A 22,252-nucleotide genomic window follows, 5' to 3' on the forward strand; every position below is an offset into this window, starting at 1 on the left:
ATGGAACCCAAGAGCAGAAAGTGAAGTCAGTTCTTCAAGAACTGAGGTTTACCTTCCCTCCTCAGAATATTTACTGTCTTCCAGTCCCTCTCGCATAACTTACAGTCTAGTGGGAGAAAGATGCCAATTCTTAAAAATCACACTAGTAAATGTATTATTCTAAATTAAGATAATTACTTTTAAAGAAAGGAGCACAGTTCTATGACAGTTTACATAACACAAAGGAACCTGGAATAGAGTGGGATGGTAGGGAAGACTTCCTAGAGGAAGTAACATTTGAGCTGAAATGTCAAGGATGAGTGGCTGGGGGGAGGGGAGGAAAATGTTCCAGAGCAAAGCCAGCACATGAAAAGGCCCTGCGATTAAAGGAACCGTACAGCATTCTAGGAACTGAAGGGGAACAGGGTTGTCGAACACTGAAGCAGCGAGCAGTGGTGGAGTGGGAAAGCTGGAGAGGTAGGTGGGCAGCAGCCAGAGCTTGCGAGCCTCGAATGCCATCTTATGGATCTTAGTCTTTATCCTAGAAATAAAGGGAAGCCTTTGAACAGCTTTGAGCAGGAGGGAGAAGAGGGGGTGTGACCTAGGATTTGTGGGGGGGTTTGGCTGCATGGTGCGGCTTGTGGGATGTTAGTTCCCCAACCAGGGATTGAACATGACCCTCAGCAGTCAGAGCGTGGAGTCCTAACCACTGGGCCGCCAGGGAATTCCCTGGATTTGGTGGTGGTGGTGGTGGTGGGGTGTTTATTTATTTATTTATTTTTGGCTGCGTTGGGTCTTTGCTTGCTGCAACTAGAGGAACCCTGCGCACAGCAACAAAGACCCAATGCAGCCCCCCAAAATAATTAATTAGTTAAAATAAAATAAAATAAGATACTTTACAAAAACAAAAAGGTCTAAGCTCAAAAGACACCTTCACTGATCACCTGACCTATGCAAAGCAGATTCCTTTCCTGATTACTATCATATTATCCTGTTTACTTCCTTCACAGTACTTTCCACAATTTGTTATTACTATATTTACATCACTCTCCCCCTCTGGGAGGACAAGGACGATGCCTAGCTCAGTGATTGTCAGCTGGGGACAACTGTGCTCCCCAGGAGACATTAGGCAATGTTTAGAGACGTTTTTGGTTGTTACAACTTGCAGGGGGGCAGGGTTGCTACTGGCATCTGATAGGTAGAGGCCAGGCGTGTTGCTATGCATCCTTCAATGCACAGGAAAGCCTCACGACAAAGCATTAGCTTGTCCAAAATGTCGAAAGTGCTGAAGTCGAGAAACCTTTGTTATCTTGTTCACTGTTGTATCCTCAGCATCTAGCACAAAGCCTGATACCTAGTAGGTGTTCAATAAGTATTTATTGAATGAATGAATTAAAGAACAGTTGAGCTGTTGTCTATATGCTGCACTTACCCTTTTCTTTTCTGGTATTCTTTTCCTCCTTAGGAAAATAAGCATTGGGTGTTTTTATAATGGCCACACAAACTAGTCATATCTTCCATGGTCAAGATAATAAGTTTCTGGAAAATCATTGGTAAGCATCTTCTCTGACTTTCCAAATGAAAACAACAACAACAATATTTTGTTCACGGGAGTTGAGGGGGAAATACCTGCCTTTAAGTGAGACTGGGTAAATGGTCGATGCCTCATCTTATACCTGAGGGCTTCAGTTACCTAACTACCAAAACAATAGAATAAAATGTCTTATGAGCCTGGAGTCCACATTTTATCGGGATCTACACAGGAAACTTGCCCAGTTACTACACAGAAGTAAAATGTTTCTGGAGGCCCTGACAACGTGGAGTCAATGTCTGGTGCTGGGGCATTGATCAAATTACTTTGTGTTTTTTAGCATGAGGAGAAACAATGACAGAGATCCAAAGAAGCAATTGAACCAGAAGAATATCAATGAACGTGGCCAAAACCTAGACAACGGACTACTGGTTACACATATTAACCAGACACAGGACTTGCTGGTAAAAACCATAGTGCTTCAACTGAGTGGCAGTGCTTACAAATCATAGTCTGGGAATGCAGAACGTGTTAAACTCTGGGTATTTCTTTCTTCACGTAGGATCTCAGGACTGAAAAGGATTAGTTACACACTCATCTCTGATCCCCTGCCTTTAGAAATGACTGAAGAATCTCTATGCTGTTTATAGAAATTGTATAGCCTTCTTGGCCATATCATTAAATATTCAGGGGGATGTGAAGACACTGTCCTTGTTATCAAATCTTGAAGACTAAGGAATTTAATTCTAAGATTCTCCTTCCTGAGATTTGTTTTTCTTGTAGGATTCCCTAAAATCTAGATCCAAAAATCAGTTTCAGGGGCTTCCCTGGTGGCGCAGTGGTTGAGAGTCCGCCTGCCGTTGCAGGGGACACGGGTTCGTGCCCCGGTCCGGGAAGATCCCACATGCCACGGAGCGGCTGGGCCCGTGAGGCATGGCCGCTGAGCCTGCGCGTCCGGAGCCTGTGCTCTGCAACGGGAGAGGCCACAACAGTGAGAGGCCTGCGTACCCCTAAAAAAAAAAAAAAATCAGTTTCAGGAAGTGCCATTGGAGTGAGAACGTTATGGCAGGAGAATTAACCTCTAGAATGACCAGAACTCTGGTCTTAGGCTGACTCTCAGTGTGTTGATGAGCTCTCTTGGCGTGGTGGTGAGTGGATTGTCTAGAACTCGCAATTCACTCTACCATAGAAACTATTGTCATCAGGGGTTGTCCGTGCAAGTCTGGCCCATAACCGTGTACCTATTCTACACTAGAGTTTAACAATGGTCCTTTGAAATGATAATCAGTCAAAAACAATACAGTTTTAATGCTAGCAATTAAACATCAGGAAAATAGTTGTGCTTTACTTTTCTCCAGTATTGGCACTTATGGGAAAGCGAGTTTAATTAAAAGGAAATGAGCAAATGTCAATAGAGTCTGGAAATTCTGAAGGATCCTTTCAATGACTTTAGATGTTGATACTATGAGTCTTTATTTCACCTAATTTCTTATCAGATACACGACTTTCCAGGTGTACAAGGACCCCTCTTATTTATCAGCCACAACTGGGGCCTCCTTTACTTCACAAATGAATAGCAGTGGGAAAGAGGGAAAGGATTGCCCCAGCACAAAGATCTTATTCTTCTGTATGTAAAGCACATCCTTCAGTATATAATCAGTATGTCCTACAGTCAAAATCCATCATGTTTAATGGTGACTCTTCAAATATTAACAATACAAAATCCGTGTCCTAAAAAATGATGGATCATTTCAAATGCAAGTAAAATGGAAGAGAGGTGAATTAGAAGTCTACCGGGTTCAGTGTTACCAAAGGGAGGTGGTTGTCCTGAAAGATGAGAAGAGTGACACCTAGTGTTTATATGCTGCAGAGCACCATTTTCCTAAGCGAGCGGCTGGGGCTAAGATTATAGGCGGTGCTGTTCTGGGGCGGGACATTAATTAGCAGAGAATCACATACTGAGAAAGCTGTCTTTTCAGTCAGTTCTCTCTAGATCCTTCACAAAGATAGTCACAGTTTGGTGGTAATTTAAAGGCAATGTAGTATCGTGATTATGAGCGTGGCTCAAGCTATAGTGCTTGGGTTTGAATCCCAGCTCCACCACTAACTAGCTGTGTGACTGCACAAATTGCTTAATTCTCAATATTTCAGCACCCTTGTCAGTAAAATGAGGTTAATACCGATGGAACCTATTTTGTAGACGTAATTAAGTTAACATACGGAAAGTGCTTGTCACATAATAAGCACTATTAAGAGTTTGCTCTAATTATTCGTGTTTTCACACTTCTTTAACACTTGCTAATTTCCTTTTTTTTTAACATCTTTATTGGGGTATAATTGCTTTACAATGGTGTGTTAGTTTCTGCTTTATAACAAAATGAATCAGTTATACACATACATATGTTGAAACAGAGGGTGAGGAGGTGTCAGGCACAGAACTTACGGCATCCAATACTATCTAGCTGGAATATGATAGAAGCAGTTTATTTTCATTGCCTTTGTTTGTTTGTTACCTTCTGTTTATGACCCAACCTGAGGGGAAACAAGAATCACTGTTAAGAACCATTTATGCAGCAGCACTGCAGGCCACGCTCTAGATCTTAGCGTCACGCACCCATCTTACAGGTGGAGAAAGAGACACGGGGGCTTGCCCAGCATCACAAAGCTAGTAAGTTGGGGGCCCAGGACTGCACTCGCTTCTCCCCTCCCTCTCTTCCTCTGCCCTTTCCTCCTTCCGAATCCTCTGTCCGATCTAATCCTGTCTCATGCAGCTCGGTCAGCCACAGCAGATAATTTCAACCTCTTGTCTATCACCTCACCGTCTACAGGGAGAGCCTGACAAAGACAAGCCCAAACAGTACCCACCCTGGGTTCAAGCAGGCGCACAGGAGACAGGCAAAGCCATCTTTGGGTGTAGCCGGGGGCTGCGGTGGGCTAAGCGGTGCGCAGGCCCTTTCCACGGTCCCTGGACGCTGCAGGGCGGTTTCTCTCACTGTGGGACTGAGCCGGCCTCTTCCCTTGTGAGGCCGTGTCCCACACCCTGAGTCACAGCCAACCCTGGCAACATGTAAGTCCCACTGATTCACACAGACAATGGCGGCCGTGCTGGAAGCTCTTGCAGCATCCCTGTCTGCTCCAGGCCTTGCACACCCTTCCAGCCTCTTCTCACGTCACGCTTACCCTGCATTCGCTACACTCCAACCACCGTGGCCACCTTTCTGTTCTTCCAGCACTCTGCCCCTGCCCCCAAGCCCACCTCTGCCTGGACTGTGCACGCCCAGAGACACACAGGGCTGGTTCCTCCTGCACCTTCAGATCACAGCTCAGAGGGGTCTCCCCTGACCCCCCATCTCAGCTAAAGTGACCTCCCCATCTCCACTCGAGTCATTTTCTATCACATTGCCCTGCCCCACTTTCTTAATACAGTTCCTTGCTGAAATTATGGACATTGATTTTGCTTTTCTTTACTGACCATCTATCCACACTAGAATGTGAGCTCCGAGAAGGCGAGAACATTTCTATCTTGTTCACACGGTAGCCCTAGGACCAGGGACAGTGCCTAGTTCAAAGCAGGGCTCGGAACAAGGCAAAGTGGGCTCAGAGTCTTAGGTCAGCTCTCTCCACCTTCTGGCTCTCAGAATGTATCACCAATGTTGAATGCTTGCTGTGAACGACCAAGGCCACCACCCACGTCCTGAGCTTAGTACTATGTAAGTGACACTGGTGTCACTCAGCACAAGCAAGGGGGCTTGTTCATTTCATGGCCAGACTCCTGTGATGGCTCGGAAGTTCTTCCTCTAAAACTTTTACCCACTGCTCCTGTTTCTGGCCTCTGGAATGGACAGGGAAACCCATTCCCTCTTCCATCAGTCAACAAATGTTTGTGGAGGATCCCTCAGACTGAGAGGGAGGCAGAACTCATATACCTGAAAGGATGCAGGGAATGCAAATACAGAAATAAACAAAGACGCCACCATCACTTGTGTTTGACAGAGACTCAAAGGTTGGCAGGGGAGAAGGAAAGCTTTATGGTGAAAAAAGGGGAAAGCTTCAGGTGTACCCTGAAGGGAGCCAGAGGCGGGCTAACTAGAAGCCGGCGTCTCCTGTGACTGACTTGGGGGCATGTTTGGTTTTCTCTGGTTGGTCCTGAGCTAAAAAGGGGATGAAAGGTAGGCAAGATGGCAGTCACTGCCAGAGCCCTGACTTCCCGGTCCAATTGCCGCAGAGGTTGTGGTCTGGCTCCATGGTCTGGTTGCTACCCGTGTGGGTCGGAGTGGTGCTGTCATACAGGGTCTAGCCACGGTGTGTTTGTGTGTTCAGTCTCTCACAAGGCAGGATGTGGCGAGTGGCGCTTGACTCCTCCAGACACATACTGGGGATGACGTGAGAGATGGGAACGGGTATTTCCGGGCCACTGGCCCAGAGCACCGGCCTCCGCATTTGTCTGTTGCCTCAGCAAGGCGAGTTCTTGAACGGACTGCTCTCGGGTGGGACTGGTCAGGCTGGCACCCCTTAGGGGTCCACGTGGAGGGAACCTAAAACATCCTCAGCTTCACCCTCTCTTTCCACCGGTTTCTGTGACTCTGTCTTGCAGAGGCTGCAGGGCGATGAGACCCAGCTGTCTTCAGCTTGGGAGGATTCAGAAGATTGGCTTTTAACACACAATTTAAAGTCTATGAAACTCACCTTGGCTGACCTGATAAGCCAGGGCACAGCCATGCTGTAAGTCTGAAGCCATTCCCCTCTCCCCCCAAGCCTGCAAGACACGTCCATCCCCCTGAGCCCAAGAGACCCTTTCATAAGACTTTTCTTCTTCAGGAAGGAGGGTAGCAATGTCACGAGGAAAATGCACATCTCCACCCAGACCGTCCACCAATTTGAATCCAAGCTTTCTGAGTAAGTATGCTTTTCAGTGTCTTCCCAACAACCCAAGAGCTCAAGAAGTACCTGGTTTCAGCAGCCTGAAAATGACTTTGTTCAAACGACAGTCTCTGTGGGACCTTGGGCAGGCTTCTTTCCGCTTCTAGCCCCAATTTCCTGTTTTTGCAAATAAAGAGGTTGGACCATATCAGTTTTTCTCAGCCTTTTAAAATCCATGGTCCCTTTGGATGAACACATAAAACCTCACAGCCTCATCTGATGTGTGATGGTTAAGAGTGACCACTTCTGATGACAGATTGATTGGGTTCATACTTTTACAGATGTATGTCAAAAATATTCAGGCTCCCCACTTCCCAACCAGATTTTTTTTAAAAGCTTCTCTTTGGTTTATTTATTTGGCCACACCAAGAGGCTTATGGGATCCAAGTTCCCCAACCAGGGATCGAACCTGGGCCCTTGGCAGTGAAAGCGAGGGGTCCTGACTACTGGACTGCCAGGGAATTCCCCCAAACCAGATTTTGACGTCACCATCCATCCCCGGTGTAGCAATCTATGGGCCATGATTACTGCTTGCCTGAGGTTTCTTAAAAGGTTAGAATAATAATTAATAGCCAACATTTCTTAATGTGTCAGGAATTTTGCTAAGGGCTGCACACATTATCTTATTTAATCCTCACAACAACTCAAAATATAGTGTTACTCTCAAGACCGTTAACCAAAAGTCAATTACTAAATAACCAATTTGCCAAATTTATCAAAACATTTTAACTGGGGCTTCCCTGGTGGCGCAGTGGTTGAGAGTCCGCCTGCCGATGCGGGGGACACAGATTCGTGCTCCGGTCCTGGAGGATCCCACATGCCGCGGAGCGGCTGGGCCCGTGAGCCATGGCCGCTGAGCCTGTGTGTCCGGAGCCTGTGCTCCGCAACGGGAGAGGCCACAACAGTGAGAGGCCCGCGTACCGCAAAAAAACAAAACAAAACAAAACAAAACATTTTAACTGTAACTTTTATAGCAAGTTTTATTGGGTTGGAAGGTTAAACAGATTTTAAAGATTTCTGCAATATTTTGGCTGATTGGTTTTAATTGTGAATCCGGCAATTTAAGGACTGTTTCAGGTCTCTTCAGTTAATTGGTCATTTGGCAAATTGATTTTCAGAGAATTGGTTTTCAGTAAACTAACTTTTGGCAAATTGACTTGGGTAAAGTCTTATTATCTTCATGTTGGAGCTGATGAAGCTGTGGAGTTTACCACACTTGTCCAAGGTCACACAGTTAGTAAACAGCAGAGCTGGGTCTCAAAGACAAGGCTCGTCTCATTACCTGCCCATGACGTTACCTGCACCCACACTCATGCATGCCTATGACTCTGCCCACTGCCCCATGCCCATGAGTTTATATCCAAAGGCCTTCCCTGCCCTTCTCTGGGCCCCCAAATCCCACCTGCTTCAGTGAAAGCAATTCAGTTAAGTTCACGTGGCTGAGTCCTTAACTTGAGTGCCTGTTACACACTGGTCTCCAAACAGCCACTGTAATCGTTTGCAATAAGGGAAACTCAAGAAATTCCCCTGGCCACTCACTATTCAAAAACTAAGCTTTTTGTTCATCAATCCACTGAGAAACTGCTGCTGAGTTGCCTCCCTTGTGCATTTATGATCATGTCCAGGTGACTAGGAAGTCTCACCTGAGAAGACACAGATTTGAGAAGAGCAAGAATGTTCTTCCACCTTCCTCATGAGAACACCCCCCCATCCTCCATAGACTGGCCCTCCCTCGAAGCCCACCTAGTTCCACCAAACCACAGCCGTTTATAATGAACATTGCATCAGCAAAAGGACCCCACACACGCTTGATCCCTTTCAAAATCCCCTCCATCCTTTATCCCAGAAAACAGACCTTCAGTTTTCTCTTTGCTAGATTTTGCCTTATATTCTCCCAATGCCTTAGACACATTAAAAGAAAGAAAGTCCCATCCACACTTTCCTTCCATGTATGTAAGTGGCTGTTGTGCTCAGTGATGAAGCTGACCTTGGGTGACAAGTCTTCCTGGTGTTTTGACAGAGCTATTGAACTCTATCAACAGAGAATTCAGTGGCTCACAGAAAACAGCAAGAAGGTAATAGATTTCATTCTTTACCTCCTTTCACTCATTCCACCTGTACTTGTTAGAACCCTTTCAGATGCAAGTGCTAGACCTCCAATTTACATTAGCCGAAGCTAAAAAGGGAATTTCTAGACCTACAGAAATGAAAAACTCAAACACAGCTGTATCCGGGGGTTCAAATGATGTCATTCTTTGTCTCTGAGCTCTGCTTTCCCCTGGGTTGGTTTTACTCTTGGGAAGGATTTCCCCAGTCTTGGGAAGATGGTCACCAGCAGCTCTAAGCTTACATGTCACCAACTAAAGTGACATGTCAAAAAGGATCTCACCTTGCTTTCCCAGTACACCCTTCCAAGTCCTGGGATTGACACTCTCTGGACCAATTTAGACCAATCACCATAACCAGGAGGATGAGATGCACTAACTGATTGGGCCTGGAACTAGTGCTCACGCCTGGGGAAAGACGGGGGGTGAGGGAAGTTGGGGGAGGCTGGGTGAGCCCCCCCAAACCTCATGGACTGAGAAGAGGGAGACAGATGGCTGCACATGGAAAGCCAGAGTGCTGTTACCAGAAGGGGAAACAGGTCCTGGGTGAGAACAGCAGAAATCCCCTGGACCGTTTCACCTCAGATCCCTAATGAGATTTATGATTAAGGCCGATCATCTGGACATAACTTTTGAAAGTTTGATTAAACGTTTTCCTCAGACCCGAAGAGTAGAAGAGTGATCATGGGCAAATTAACCTTTATTTTGCCTTCTTATTTGCTTTAGCCTATATTCTTCCACTGATGCTTTTCTGGGCCACCATTTGCTTTCACCTTAGGCAATCCTCAACTCTTTTCTTAAACCCTGGGACAGGCAAGATGCTGAAATCCATGCTCCCCACCCCCAAGCCCCACCTCTACTACCCAGGCCGATTCCAGGGTGTAGTCTACATCTCAGATCCAGAACCATCTTCAGTTGCTTAGACAGGTCAGCAAATGCCCATCTCCAGCTGTGGCATGCCCCTTCTGGTTGCACGTGGTAACACAGGCAGAGAGAACTGAGAGGGGTGAAATCCTCACCTACTCCACAAACATCCATTCAGGGAATGTTGCTCTCACCTGCCTACCCACATCACACCTGTCCTGGCACTTTTGACAAAGGGGGCAGGGATTGCTGGTTGGGTCCTTCTTCCCCTTACCCCTTTCTGATGGAGTTACCGCGGAGCCAGGAAACAAGCTCCGATTGGATTCCAGGGAAGCAATCACCTGTGAACCAGCTCATGAGTCTTCTGCGTGCTGGGGCACCTGGGGTGATGCATGGTCCATCACAGGGCCCAGTTCCCGACTCTGCTGTCAGCAAGGCCTCACTTCTCTGGGTGTCCGTTTCCATATCTGCAGAGGATAAAAGCAGGGGTTATTAACCGGTGGCACGCAGGCAGATCTGGCCCTACAACCATGTTTTTCTTGGCCTCCATAGTTTTATCTTTTGAATTAGTTGTCAAGATTTTAAAATCCTGATATTTCACTTTTATGTCTGCTTTCAGTCTTCTCTTGAAAAACTGGGACTATCTGGCATCACTGGGCTCCAATTCCCTCTTATTTACTTTTCCAGTTATTTCTATGGGATGAGTTTCTAGAATTTCAATGGCTAGGTTTAAGAGGATGCATGTTTGTTTGTTTTAAATTTATTTTTTTTATTTTTGGCTGTGTTGGGTCTTTGTTGCTGCGCGCGGGCTTTCTCTAGTTGCGGCGAGCGGGGGCTACTCTTCGTTGCGGTGCACAGGCTTCTCATTGCGGCGACTTCTCTTGTTGCGGAGCACGGGCTCTAGGCGCACGGGCTTCAGTAGTTGCAGCATTCTTCTATAAAATGGGTCTTCCTTCTGCGGCTTCTTGTCGAGGTCGGGGAGCGCTTGAACATCTGCTACACAGAGCTGCCCAGTAAAAGGTTTGTAGAAGCACAGAGCTGTGCTAGTTGTTTCCGCACGCCCTCTTTGGTTTTAGGCATTTGGCCTCATCAAGGGGGCCAGAGTCGGCGTCCTCATTGATGTGTCAGCTGTCAGCAGTGGCCCTCAGAAGGAGGAGTTCCAAAGTGACCTCATGGTAAGTCTCTCTGGCACGGAGAAGGACCTGGAACTGGCACCTCCACCCCACCCTCCCCTTGTGAGCTTGCTAATGGGCTTTGTTTATAGCAAGTGCAAAATGGAGTGTCTTGCAAAGAACAGTTCACACTTAATTAGCACCTACAATTAAAAAAATATATATGTTGAGTTCTGCAAAACCCAGCCTCAGAGTCTTTCTCAGCTGCAGTGTGAGCTTCTAGTATTCACACCACAGCAGTCCCTAGTAACCTGATTTTGTCTCAAGAGCCCAGAAGGAGGGCACGCAGGCGATAATCAGTTGGACTAACTTCAGCACAACACGGGCTTCCGGCCTTTTCCAGACAAGGAGCTATCCTGCTTGGCCGTAACTCAGAAGCTAAGAACTCTAGGGTCAAATCCCAGGCACCTCCACCACTTCTCGGCTGTGTGACCGTGTTACCTCATCTGTAAAACAGGGATGATGACAGTCGCCACCTCACAGGGTCACCAGAGGACAAAAGGAGTTCATGCAAATTAAGTGCTCAGTACAGAGTGTGGCATCGAAAAAAGCCTCTGTAGTCTCTGTGAAGTGTTATGGAGGGTCTGTTTTCCTAGAGGGACCTCTAGAGCTTTGAATGAGACCTTAGCAGCAACAGCTGGTCCCAGGACCCTTTAGAGGGATCAACATGGGCCAGTTTCCAGACTTGTCCCTTGTTCCTGGTCTCAGCAGGTGTCAGGGAACAGGTGTCAGTGAAGGCCCCTCTTCCTGACAGGTCCCAGGACCTGGTTTCTAAAGATCCCCCAGCTGGGCTGGTCCAGTCTTAGCCAAGGCAAGGCTCGTGTTGGCAGTAACAGGTGAAGTTTGTAGCTGGCCAGGAAGAAGAGGGATGAGTTATCTTATTGTTGGATACTCACCAGGTTGAGTCTGAGAGCATCCAATGGGTTGGCCCTGCACCCATCGCTCTATCCCCAACTCACACGCCCGGGACAGAAACCGCTGCCCCTGACCTCCGTTCTCCTCCCTGGGCGCCACAGTGAGGTGCTGAGGGTCCAACCACAGCACACGCTGAGGTGGGTGCTCATCCCACTGCACCCGTGACCTAAGTGCGCAGCAGCTACGGCAGAAGAGCACGTAGTCTGCGGTCAGCGGGAGTGAGGGCCCAGCTCCCGGACTGGCCCGCCAAGCCTCGGGCTGACCACCCAGGCCCCATACCCGCCACGCACAGCCAGGAGCAGGCTGGGGTGGGCAGCAAGCAAACGTCAACATGGGGCTACTAAGTTGGGCCTTAAGCGACCCTGTTTCAGCACGGCTCACACCCCAGCCCAGAGGGCCCAGCCACGGCGTGAGAGGTGGAGCCAGGCTCCACGTGGCCCGTGGCCCTGACAGCCAGTGATGTCCTTTTGCCCACCAGAGCCTCATTGATGAGCAGCTGAGCCACAAGGAGAAGCTGTACGTCCTGTCCTTTGGTACCACCACCAGCACCCTGTGGCCCAGCCCGGTGGAAGTCGGCACCTCCAGGTGAGTGACTGCCCAGCCTTAGCCCGGATGTCTACCTGGTCATCTTCCTCCCTAGGTGTTAGTGTCTTTATTGCGTGATTAAAGTGCAAGACCCCCAACAGATAAGTGAGACAATTCACAAAAGCAGAAACACAGGGAGCCAATAACTTTTGGAAAAGTCACCCCACGAGCACCACAAAATGAAAAGATGAGACACCATTTTTACCCAGAAAACTAGCAAGGTAGTTTTATTATTACGAAAATAATACATGCTCATTTTCAAAAGTTGGAACAGAATAAAAGGATAAGTACTAGCAGATGAGTCTCCCTCTTACCTAGCTCCCCCTCACCTCCCAATAGCAGTTTCTTCTATCTACTTCCACAGGCTTTGCACATACACACATCCGTGTACTTATCCTCTCTTATTTAAACATCAGGCGCACATTACACTGTTTTGCATCTTGGCTTTGCACCTAATCTTGACTATCATTTTCTCTCAGTACACAGAGATCAACCTCATTCTTTTTTTTTTTTTTTTTTTTTGTGGTACGCGGGCCTCTCACAGCTGTGGCCTCTCCCTTTGCGGAGCACAGGCTCCGGACGCACAGGCTCAGGGGCCATGGCTCACGGGCCCAGCCGCTCCGCGGCATGTGGGATCTTCCCGGACCGGGGCACGAACCCGTGTCCCCTGCATCGGCAGGCGGACTCTCAACCACTGCGCCACCAGGGAAGCCCAACCTCATTCTTTTTAATAGCAGCATAGTATTCCACTGTGTAGATATACTGTAATTTATTTAGCTAGTCCTTTGGGAGTTTCTGGTTTGGAGGGATTTTTGCAGGTGGGGAGAGGGGGAAGGTAAGAATTTCTGCTTATTTACACCAGTAAATAGATATCTCTTTTCCATGAAGGGAATAGCCTTGATCATCCACCTTGTGTTAGGTGCCATGCTTGGTACTTCACATGTACTCTCTTACTTAATATTTATAGCCAACACATGGGACAGGATTACTACCCCCGTTTTGCAGATGAGGAGGCTGGGACTCAGGTTAGGGAACTTTTCCAAAATGGCAGAGTCAGGATTGGATTCCACAGCCCAGAGCGGATCCCAGGGAAAACCACGTGCTTGGGTTTCTGGGATGGAGGTCCCCTTGCCCGGCACTAGCTGTAAAGAGGAGGCCTTCCGGGTAGAGAAGTGCCGGTTCAAGAAGCGCAGGCTTTGAATCCTGGCTCTGACAGTTACTGGGGGATCTTGACAGGTCCTTTAACTCTCTTATTAGCAGAATGAGGTAAGGACAACTGTTTCTCACAGGGTTGTTGTGAAGATGAGTGAGAAATGAGTACTTGGCATGGGGCAGGTACTCAGTGGGTAAGAGTGTCTTTTACTGTGATTTCCACTCTTGTTCAGCCCCCGAGCTCTGGAATGTCAGACCTGGAAGTCACCTTGAGACCGTCTAGCCAAGAGTTCCTCAACTGCGATTATTCCTGGTCTTGCCTTGTGATGTTTGTCCTATCCCTGCCACCTGAACTATTATTTACTCTGTGCTACTTGTACTATTATCGATTTTTTAAAATATCAACGCTATATTTACTTTGATGGCAACTATCAATACCATAACTGAGAAGCCCGTATCACTTGCCATAATTAGAAAGTCGCTATAAAAATAAATAGAATGAAAGCAGACAAAACAATGTTATTAAATTCCAGCTTGAAACCTATTGGCTAGAGAGGGCGCCAGGCCTGGGATTTGTTCTCTTTGCTTAAAAGGGAGATTCAAACATTTATAATAATGAAAGACAGACTTACTGGCAACGAGCTGAGGGGTCTTTTTTGCAGGGGGAGGTCAGACTGAAAGAGAAATGGAAAGAGAAGGGCCGTCTCACTAGTGCCACATGAAGCATTTAACCAAGAAAGCTCTGTGTTATGTCATCTTCCCTGTTGCGAGTGGTGTGCATCCCAACCCATGTGGAATGTAGCCACACAGCCTCGGTGCCTTCTCTTCAAGCCCTCTTAGGGTTAAGGGATTAACTCTGTGCTTCAGGCTGAGGTCTGCCTCCCAGGAGAGTTGGAGGGGAAAGGAGCTTAGCCCCAGACCCCCATGTAGCAGAGTCGCTAGAAGCTCAGGCCCTAGAGTCACACCTGGTTTGAAATCTCAGCGTTGCCAGCTGCTTACAGTATCACCTTGGGCAAGTCCTAACTCTGAGACTCAGTTTCCTCATCTATAAAATGGGAATAAAAGTATCCACCTCAAAGAATGATTGTTAGATTTATACCAGCTCGTACCTGTCCTGGGCCTGGCCCCTAGTAAGAGTTATTAGGTTGTTATCCTCTCCCCCAGCCTCCAGGAACTCAAGCTCTGGGTAAAGAAACTGCAGCCTGACAGAGGCAGCAATCTGCTGCAAGCCCTGAAGAAAATCTTCGCTCTGAAGGGGCTGAATTCTCTGGTGATCATAATGGGAAGCTGGTAGGTCTCCTTTCCTAAGCTGATAACGTGAAGGGGTTGGAGAACCAAACCATTGTTAGAGAAAAGACCATCAAGACTCTTCACGTACGCTTGAGAGAAGGATTGTGTTTCCAGGCCATTTGTCCACAGATGCAGGGGCAGGGCAGCCAGCGTGGTCAGGCCTGTGGCCCAGTCAGCCCTGCATCTTACACAGGTGACCTGGGACACATGAGGTTGATTAGATTTGGTAGATGCTCCTTGGGAATTACCATTTTGCTGGGGAATGTCCTCAGGCTGAGGTGTCCCCTTCTCTTCTTCCGTCTTCTCCACAGCCCAGATCAGCCTTCTGAAATCCTGTCCGAGTACATGCAACAGTCCATCATGGGACGGGACCTCATCACCCACATCATCACCTACAAATGCGATGATCAGGTGCCCCCTGTAAGTATCGAGATTCTCCAAGGCTTCCCCTGGATTGGCTATAGTGAGCTGGGCCAGCCTTTGAGGTCCCCGAGCTGCGGACCAGAACACAACTCTCCTTGTACCTAGTTCTCCTGTTGGTAAGCTCAGTTGGGAGGCTCAGACGAGGAGAAAGTTTGTTAAGGTACCGGCATTGCCCTAGTGACGGCTCACCCTGTCACCATCCCCGCAGGCTGTTCTGAAGCACCTTGCAGAAGCTCTTGGGGGCTACCACCACTGCTACAGCCCAGAGACAGAGGTAAGCCCTTGGGCCAACACACTGCCCCCTCCTCCCATCCCTGCCTGCCTCCAAGGTTGTGCCTGGGGAATCTGGGCCAGACAGACCATGCTGTGTGTGTGCTTGCTTTCCCCCCTCCCCAACTCAGTGGGTTTACAACGGTAAAATCAGGTTAAAATGAATATGTGGGAAGAACAGAAACAACATGAAGTCACAAGAGATCCTTTTGTCAGTGTGTGTGATGAGTTGATTATACGCCGGCAGAATCCTGAATCCCTATCCAGTTGCCATCAACATGGGCCCCAGCCCACCTCTGCTCCCACCAGCGCTCTGAGTCTGAAGCAGTTGCTTCAGTTCTCTCTCCTAAATGGACCCCACCTACTGCAGGAGACGCACAGCAATTAATCCTGAATGAGCAAGTAATTCTGTACCGATCCTTCCATTAGTATCCTTGTCCCGGTTAATAATAACATCGCATACTCCGTGTCCGCAATGGAGGTGACAGTTAATAGAATGTGCCTTGCCTGCTAACCTAATCGCCGTGAGCACATGAATATTTGCATCTCACAAGTATGTCCAAGTGTCAAAAAGTTGGACATTTCCCATGAGGGAGCCAAGGTCAGGCAACATTTTCCTTGGGCAGAACCCCTTCTTGTTACCTCATTGCCCAGACTCTAGAGGAGTCACAGACTCCAGGGGCTAGGAAAGTACAGTGAGTGAATGAAACTGGCTGGTTTAAGAAATATTTTCTGTTAAAACCTGTGAACTTCTTGGCTTATCTGTTGTTTTTCCACTCTTGGTAGAGGTATGGGTAAAACAAATTTCATTGTCTTCGTTATTATGGGCAAAACCACGGTGCAGAGGTGACAAAAAATGACAACTGATTCTGATGGGGACACAACAGTGAGCGGTAAGGAGTGCGGTGAACGAAACAACACTTGCCGCAGCTAAAGAGGCACCTCCGCGCAGCCCCAGCCGGGTGCTCTGTAGAAGCGTGACCACCAGTGTTGCCAGGTCTTCTGATTTTTCAACAAGAGCCAGAAACCTGGATTTTTGTATGTGTGTGATTTCTTTACATTTTTAAAAAATTGCAGTGAAATTCTCGAAACATAAAGTGAACAATCAGGGGAAGTTACAACTTTCACTATGTTATGCAATCACCACCTCTATTTAGCTCCGAAACATTTCCATCCCCCTGAAAGGAAACTCTGTACCTATTAAAGCAGTGACTCCGTGATCCCCCTCCCCTGCAGCCCCAGGTAACCACCCAATCTGCTTTCTGTCTCTAGGGATTTACCTTTCTGGATATTTCATATAAATGGAATCATACGCCTTTCACATCCATCTTCTTTCACTTAGCATCCTGTTTTCAAGGTTCATCTGTGTTGTAGCCCGTATCAGAACTTTGTTCCTTTTGCGTTGAATAAGATTCCAGTTTCCGGATACACTACACTTTGTTTATCCATTCATCGGTCAATGGACATTTGAGCTGTTGTGAACTGCTATGGTTAAAGGTGTGCAAGTATCTGAGTCCCTGTTTTCAATTACTGTAGGTATAAAGCTAGGAGTAGAAATGCTGGTCAGGTAGTGATTCTGTTTAATTTCTTGATGAGCCACCAAACAGTTCTCCACAGCAGCTGCACCATTTTAGAAATTCCACCCTCATCCCACAGTTCCAATTCCTCCTGCTTCCCCTCCCCCCTCCTCCTATCATTATTATTATTATTATTGTCATCCTAGAGGGTGTAAAAGTGTTTCTTTCCATTTTTAAGGCTAGACGGCCCTTCAATTGTTTAAAAACACTGCAAGCCAATACTGTACAAATGGAACACTGACTTTCGCAGGCTCTGTCCTGCACATGGACCCGGGTTTATAACGTCCGCTTTAAAGAGCCTGCCGCTCCGCCTTAGGGATTCACGTGGCTGCCTGTCCTTTCCCACTGCCGGTAGCCAGGTGACTGCTGGATGACTGATTGCCCTCACCACCCCCAGATCTACAGCAGCCGGGAGGTGGATGAGCTGCTGGCAGAAATCCAGGAGGCCCAGAGCCTCCGGGGCCATGTGCAAGCCCTGCACCAGAGCGCCCCCTGCGAGGAGCGGACCGGCTCCATGCACGAGGTAGGTGGTGAGAGCCCCAAGCTCAGACCTTCCGCGGAGGCACGCAGCTGGCCTTGCTGTGCTCTCCTGTCTCACCTGTCGCGCAAGGGAGCGGCTGCCAGGCCTCCCACGTCCCGAAAATGGAACAAAGCGAGGCCCCGCCCCGCGCTGTCCCAACAGCTGTGAGCTGCCCAGGCTTCCGCTGGAAGGATCCTGGTGGATTTTCTATCCGAAAGATTTATTTCAGAGAAAGGCCAGCAGGCTCCTGCCACCCCTTCCCCCTACCACTGCCCCTCCCTTCCCCCCAGTTTGGAGAATGATGAAAACCTCAACCACACAGGTTAGGCTGTCTTGAAGACGGTCTTCCCACCAGTATCTCATTCAGGGCAAAGGCCCTGCTTGAGGACGCTTAATTTAACACCAACAGAGTAACTCAGAAAGCTTATGGACACAATCACCGGTAAAGCTGCGTACCGAGGAGAACTGGTAATGCGTTTATAGCTTCACAGAATGAATGTATGGATTTGGGGTACCAGACGTTTTGACCTGGCTGGATGTAGTGAAAGAAACACAGCACCTAGACTGGGATTTTAAATTTTAGTTTCAGCTCTTCTACTATCTAAAACAATAACAATAATTATTAGTACTTTAATAGTTTTCATTTGCTGAGTGCTCACTATAAGATGGGCACAATGCTTAATTCTTTAAATGCCTTATTTTATCTTTACAACGACAGTCTGCGGAAAGTATGTTATTACCCCCATTTTACAGATGAGAAAACTGAAGTTAAGAGTTTAAGTAATTTGCCTGAGATCACAGAGGGAAGCTGATTAGTCTCAATTGAACCCAGGTCTGTTTGATGCCAAAACCTTGCCAGATGTTTCCCCAAATGAAACACATGTACTATTTGTAGTTTGCGAGATGATTATAAGGTGATACATAGATTAATATTCTTTTCAATGTTATGCATTTAAAGCTAGCTCATTGTGGCAGAAATAAGATCTTTCTAAAATTATTTAAGTACAAAAAAAGGAAGTCAAATTACAAATTGAAATGAACATTAATTTCAATTAATATTATTAAAATTAAAAAGATTTAATGTTATATGTTTGATTTTTAAAATATTAAGTAAATAACAGTACAGTGGTACTCGTAGCAAAGTTCATGAAGGAGGTGCTCGAATGTCTGGAGTTTGGGAATTGTTGTTCGGTGTTTTCCTCGTACGTGAGCTATATGTGATTTAACCTCTCAGAACCTCAGGTTTTTGGTTGTAAATGTGGGCGAGGGCGGGTGGGCTAGATCAGGGCTCCCTAAATGATTTGGTGCAGGAGATACTTTTTAGTTCCCTGGAGCCTTATATTTGGGCCCTCGGCAAGGCCACCCGTCATCTTGGAGTCCGAAGTGCTTATCTTAATGGTAAGGGTGGGAAGGCGTGAGGAGGATGGACAAGTGAAAGAGGAAGGGAGTTTCTGGGTACATCTCTCTCTTCTCCTGGAAATTCCAGAAATCTCCTGAGAAGCGGATGGGGATAGTGGGAGGGGAAGGCAGAACTGCTTTTAGTTTAGCAGGTAATGTTTTAAGATGTTCCCTTGGATGGGTGGGGGAGACTGCGGACTTTCCAGCTCTAAAAGATGATTATGTAAGGATGATTTTTCATTTCGATTAGATTTCCACAGAGGTTGCAGAGACGCCACTCACGAGTCTCTTGCCTAAACCCCCAAAGCATGAGGATCCCCTCACTATTGAGTTCCCAAACTTGGACAAGACTTCTGCAGAATGGCTAAAGACCAATAGCCTGAAAGGTAAATACCCAAAGAGGGAAGAACCCAGGACTCAGGTGACTAACTGAAAGGAATGAACCCTTTGGGGCTTCATGAGTGGTGCCTCAAACCCCACCACTTATTTTTACAGCCAAGAAGCTAAGCCTTTATCAGGTTCTGGCACCCAATGCATTCTCTCCCGTGGAGGAATTTGTGCCTATTCTCAGGAAGACAGTATCATCAACTATCCATGAGGTAACTCAGATTCAGAGTTCTGTCCAGTCCTTTGCAGGGGAGCTCCTGCGTGGTATTTCCTTTCTGAAATGTTCAGGAAATAGAAGTCATAAGACAGAGCCCATGGAGCAAGGGCCTGAGGGCCTGGAGTGGGATGGAGGCATTCCACCTAGGACTCTAGAACTCTCATCAAATCTACTCTAACTGCTGTTTTTCAAAGATACGAAAATGAAACTTGGGAGACTGGGGTAAGAGGGAGTATATTGGGCACCACGGTCACCTCCTCCATGGAGGTTTTCCTCCTCCCCATTCAGAACACACTCTCTTTGTGTCCTTGCTGTACCTTGTACAGACTTCTACTATCGCTCCTGTAATGCGTTAATGTGTGTATTTGTTACGTGTCTAATCCCCACCAAAGTATGAGCCCTTTAAAAGAAAAAGCTCTTCTTCAACCCTCTATCCCCGATATCTAGTACAAGTAAGCACTCAGTGAATGGTGGCTGGAAGGAAGGATGGAAAGAAGAATGGAAAGGATGAATGAGCAGATGGATGGAAATGATGAATGAACAGGTAAAAGAATGGATGGATGGATGGTTGGATGGATGGATGGATGGAAAAGTGAACAGATGGAAGGATGGAAGGGAAATTGGAAGGATGGATGACAGGATAAAATTAAAAAGATGAAAGCATGGGGACTTCCCTGGTGGTCCAGTGGTTAAGACTCTGCACTCCCAATGCAGGGGGCCCGGGTTTGATCAGGGAACTAGATCCCTCATGCCACAACCAAGATCCTTCACGTGGAAACAAAGGTCCCATGTGCTGCAACTAAGACCCGGGCACAGCCAAATAAATACATTAATTAAATAAATAAATATTTTTTAAAAAAAGACGAAAGAATGAAAGTAAAGATTAAAGGAAGGGTGGAAGGATGGAAAAATGGAAGGACGGTGTAATGGTAATGGGCGAATAGAAAGATCAGTGGAGGGACTTCCCTGGTGGTCCAGTGGTTGAGACTCTGCGCTCCCACTGCAGGGGACATGGGTTCGATCCCTGGTTGGGGAACTAGGATCCCACGTGCCACACCGTGTGGTCCAAAAAAAAAAAGAAAAAGAAAAGGAAGGAAAAGAAAGATCAGTGGAAAGGCAGAAGAATGAAAGGAAAGAGAGAGTGTGGGCATGTAGAGTTCTGGCAGCCCACGGATGGATGAGTAGATGGAAGGAGTGATAATTAGAGATATGACAACTTGGTGGAGGATGAAAGAACAAAATGAACAAATTTGATTTTCAAAGTGTCCATGAAGGCCCATCTGGGTTCCCAAACCTAAGAACTCATGGCCAGTATGTTTTAAGGTCTCCAACTCTGCTGTTACCAAACCTCCAGCCATATCTTGTAGTAAAGACTCTGATGTTCAGAAGAGCCTCCTGAGAAGGGAGCTGGCTTGCTGTCAGGCACAGTTCATTCAGGGGACTGCATCCTGAAGGCCCTCTGCTGCCAGCTCCAGACAAGGCAACGGCCTGGTGTGTGGAGAAGAATCCCACCCCAGATGTGCTAAGAGCCCATTTCGCTCTCTTGCATCTCACTTGGAGAGCCCAGTGGCCAATTTACACTTAAAATCCTTCCCCACCTGTGCTTCTGTTCACCTGCTCCCCTCCTGGCCACACCTGAGTGCAGAAGGCAATGGTACAATTTGAATGGCATGATGGGACAATGAAGAATATTCACGTGGACCTGCCCTTCCTGTATGAGTACCAGGTCAGTGGTGGGCCCCATCAGTCAGAATATGGGGTGCGGGGAGGGAGATGGGTGGAATGTGGAGGCACCAAGCCACTGACTGAACTCCCTCTTATAAACAGAGACTGTGCTCCACCCACAGGCCCCTGTGGAGCTTCCTCCACCTCCTCCCCAGGCAGGGACCTGGATCAAAAGCCTCTGATCCTTTGGGTCAACATTTACCTCCTCCCCATTTGAGGCAATGAAATACTTTGACTCTTCCCTTCCTGATCCTGTGGCAGACTCGTCCATGCTTTAACGGCATGTTTGTACTGCCTGGATACCCGTGGCCTTGACACACCATTCCCAGAAACCAAGTGGGGTACACCCCCTTCCCCCAGACCCCTTAATCGGCCGTGCTCTGCGCAGCCGCTCACTGTGTGTGGTGCATGAGTTTGCAGAAGCAGCTCAGCAGAGCTGTGCGGATGTATGAGAGACGGATCGAGTGGCTCTCCTTGGCCAGCAGAAGAATCTGGGGCACCGTCTGCGAAAAAAGGTACCTAACCCCAGTAATGTTCTTGTCCTTCATGGGTGTCATGTGTGACACAGCACCCAACCAACTCATGAATTCCCTGTTGGTAGCATCAGAAGCCATCATTTAGATTAAGGATCAGTAATCACTCAGCAGAACCCCTGGAGGGAAAAGTCACCACCATCATCCCCAACATCAACAAGCATCACTCAATACCAACAATGTCACTCAGGAATCTTTCTGCTAAAAAGCAACAGAAACTAAGTGCAAATTGACTTAAACAAATCAGGGAAGTCTGGTTAAGGTAACTGAAAATTCTAGACTAGATTTGATAGCTGTCTTCAGGCATGGCTTGATCCAGAGGTTCATGCATGTCAGGAATCTCTCTCCATCCCTCAGCTCTGTTTTCCTCTCTGTTCGCTTTGTTTTCAGGCTGGCTTTGCCCTCCAGGTGGCAAGATAACCACCCCAAGCTCTCAACTTCCTTCCTTCCAGTTTAGTACTCCCAGGGCTTGGGGCAAGGGTCCATCCTTGAGCTATTCACTATGGCCAAGAGGGTTTGATGTTCTGATTGCCTGGGGTCAAATGTCCACTCTTAAAGCTTGGGCTGGCGTCAGCTCTACTCAACTCAAATGGACTGTTAGAGACAGAGGTATTCCCCCTCCTCGACCCCCAAAAATCAAGATGCTGCCGTGAGAAGAGGTAATGGATGCTGAGTAGGGAGAAACAATA

General features: G+C 47.5%; 1 protein-coding gene across 1 annotated transcript in view; it reads left to right on the top strand.

Annotated features, from left to right (window-relative positions):
• Positions 1-652: 652 nt before the first annotated feature.
• Positions 653-22,252, top strand: part of VWA3A (von Willebrand factor A domain containing 3A) — a 46,113-nt gene continuing 24,513 nt past the window's right edge. The window contains 16 exon segments of the mRNA XM_032606125.1: positions 653-665; positions 1,454-1,532; positions 1,851-1,974; positions 6,105-6,232; positions 6,329-6,406; positions 8,451-8,505; positions 10,476-10,574; positions 11,965-12,071; positions 14,388-14,513; positions 14,825-14,933; positions 15,145-15,210; positions 17,181-17,306; positions 18,952-19,087; positions 19,197-19,300; positions 20,951-21,031; positions 21,451-21,545. Of these exon segments, the coding sequence (XP_032462016.1) occupies positions 653-665; positions 1,454-1,532; positions 1,851-1,974; positions 6,105-6,232; positions 6,329-6,406; positions 8,451-8,505; positions 10,476-10,574; positions 11,965-12,071; positions 14,388-14,513; positions 14,825-14,933; positions 15,145-15,210; positions 17,181-17,306; positions 18,952-19,087; positions 19,197-19,300; positions 20,951-21,031; positions 21,451-21,545 (1,526 nt within the window).

The sequence above is a fragment of the Phocoena sinus genome, chromosome 15 (genome assembly GCF_008692025.1).
Source record: "Phocoena sinus isolate mPhoSin1 chromosome 15, mPhoSin1.pri, whole genome shotgun sequence".
Classification (NCBI taxonomy): domain Eukaryota; kingdom Metazoa; phylum Chordata; class Mammalia; order Artiodactyla; family Phocoenidae; genus Phocoena; species Phocoena sinus.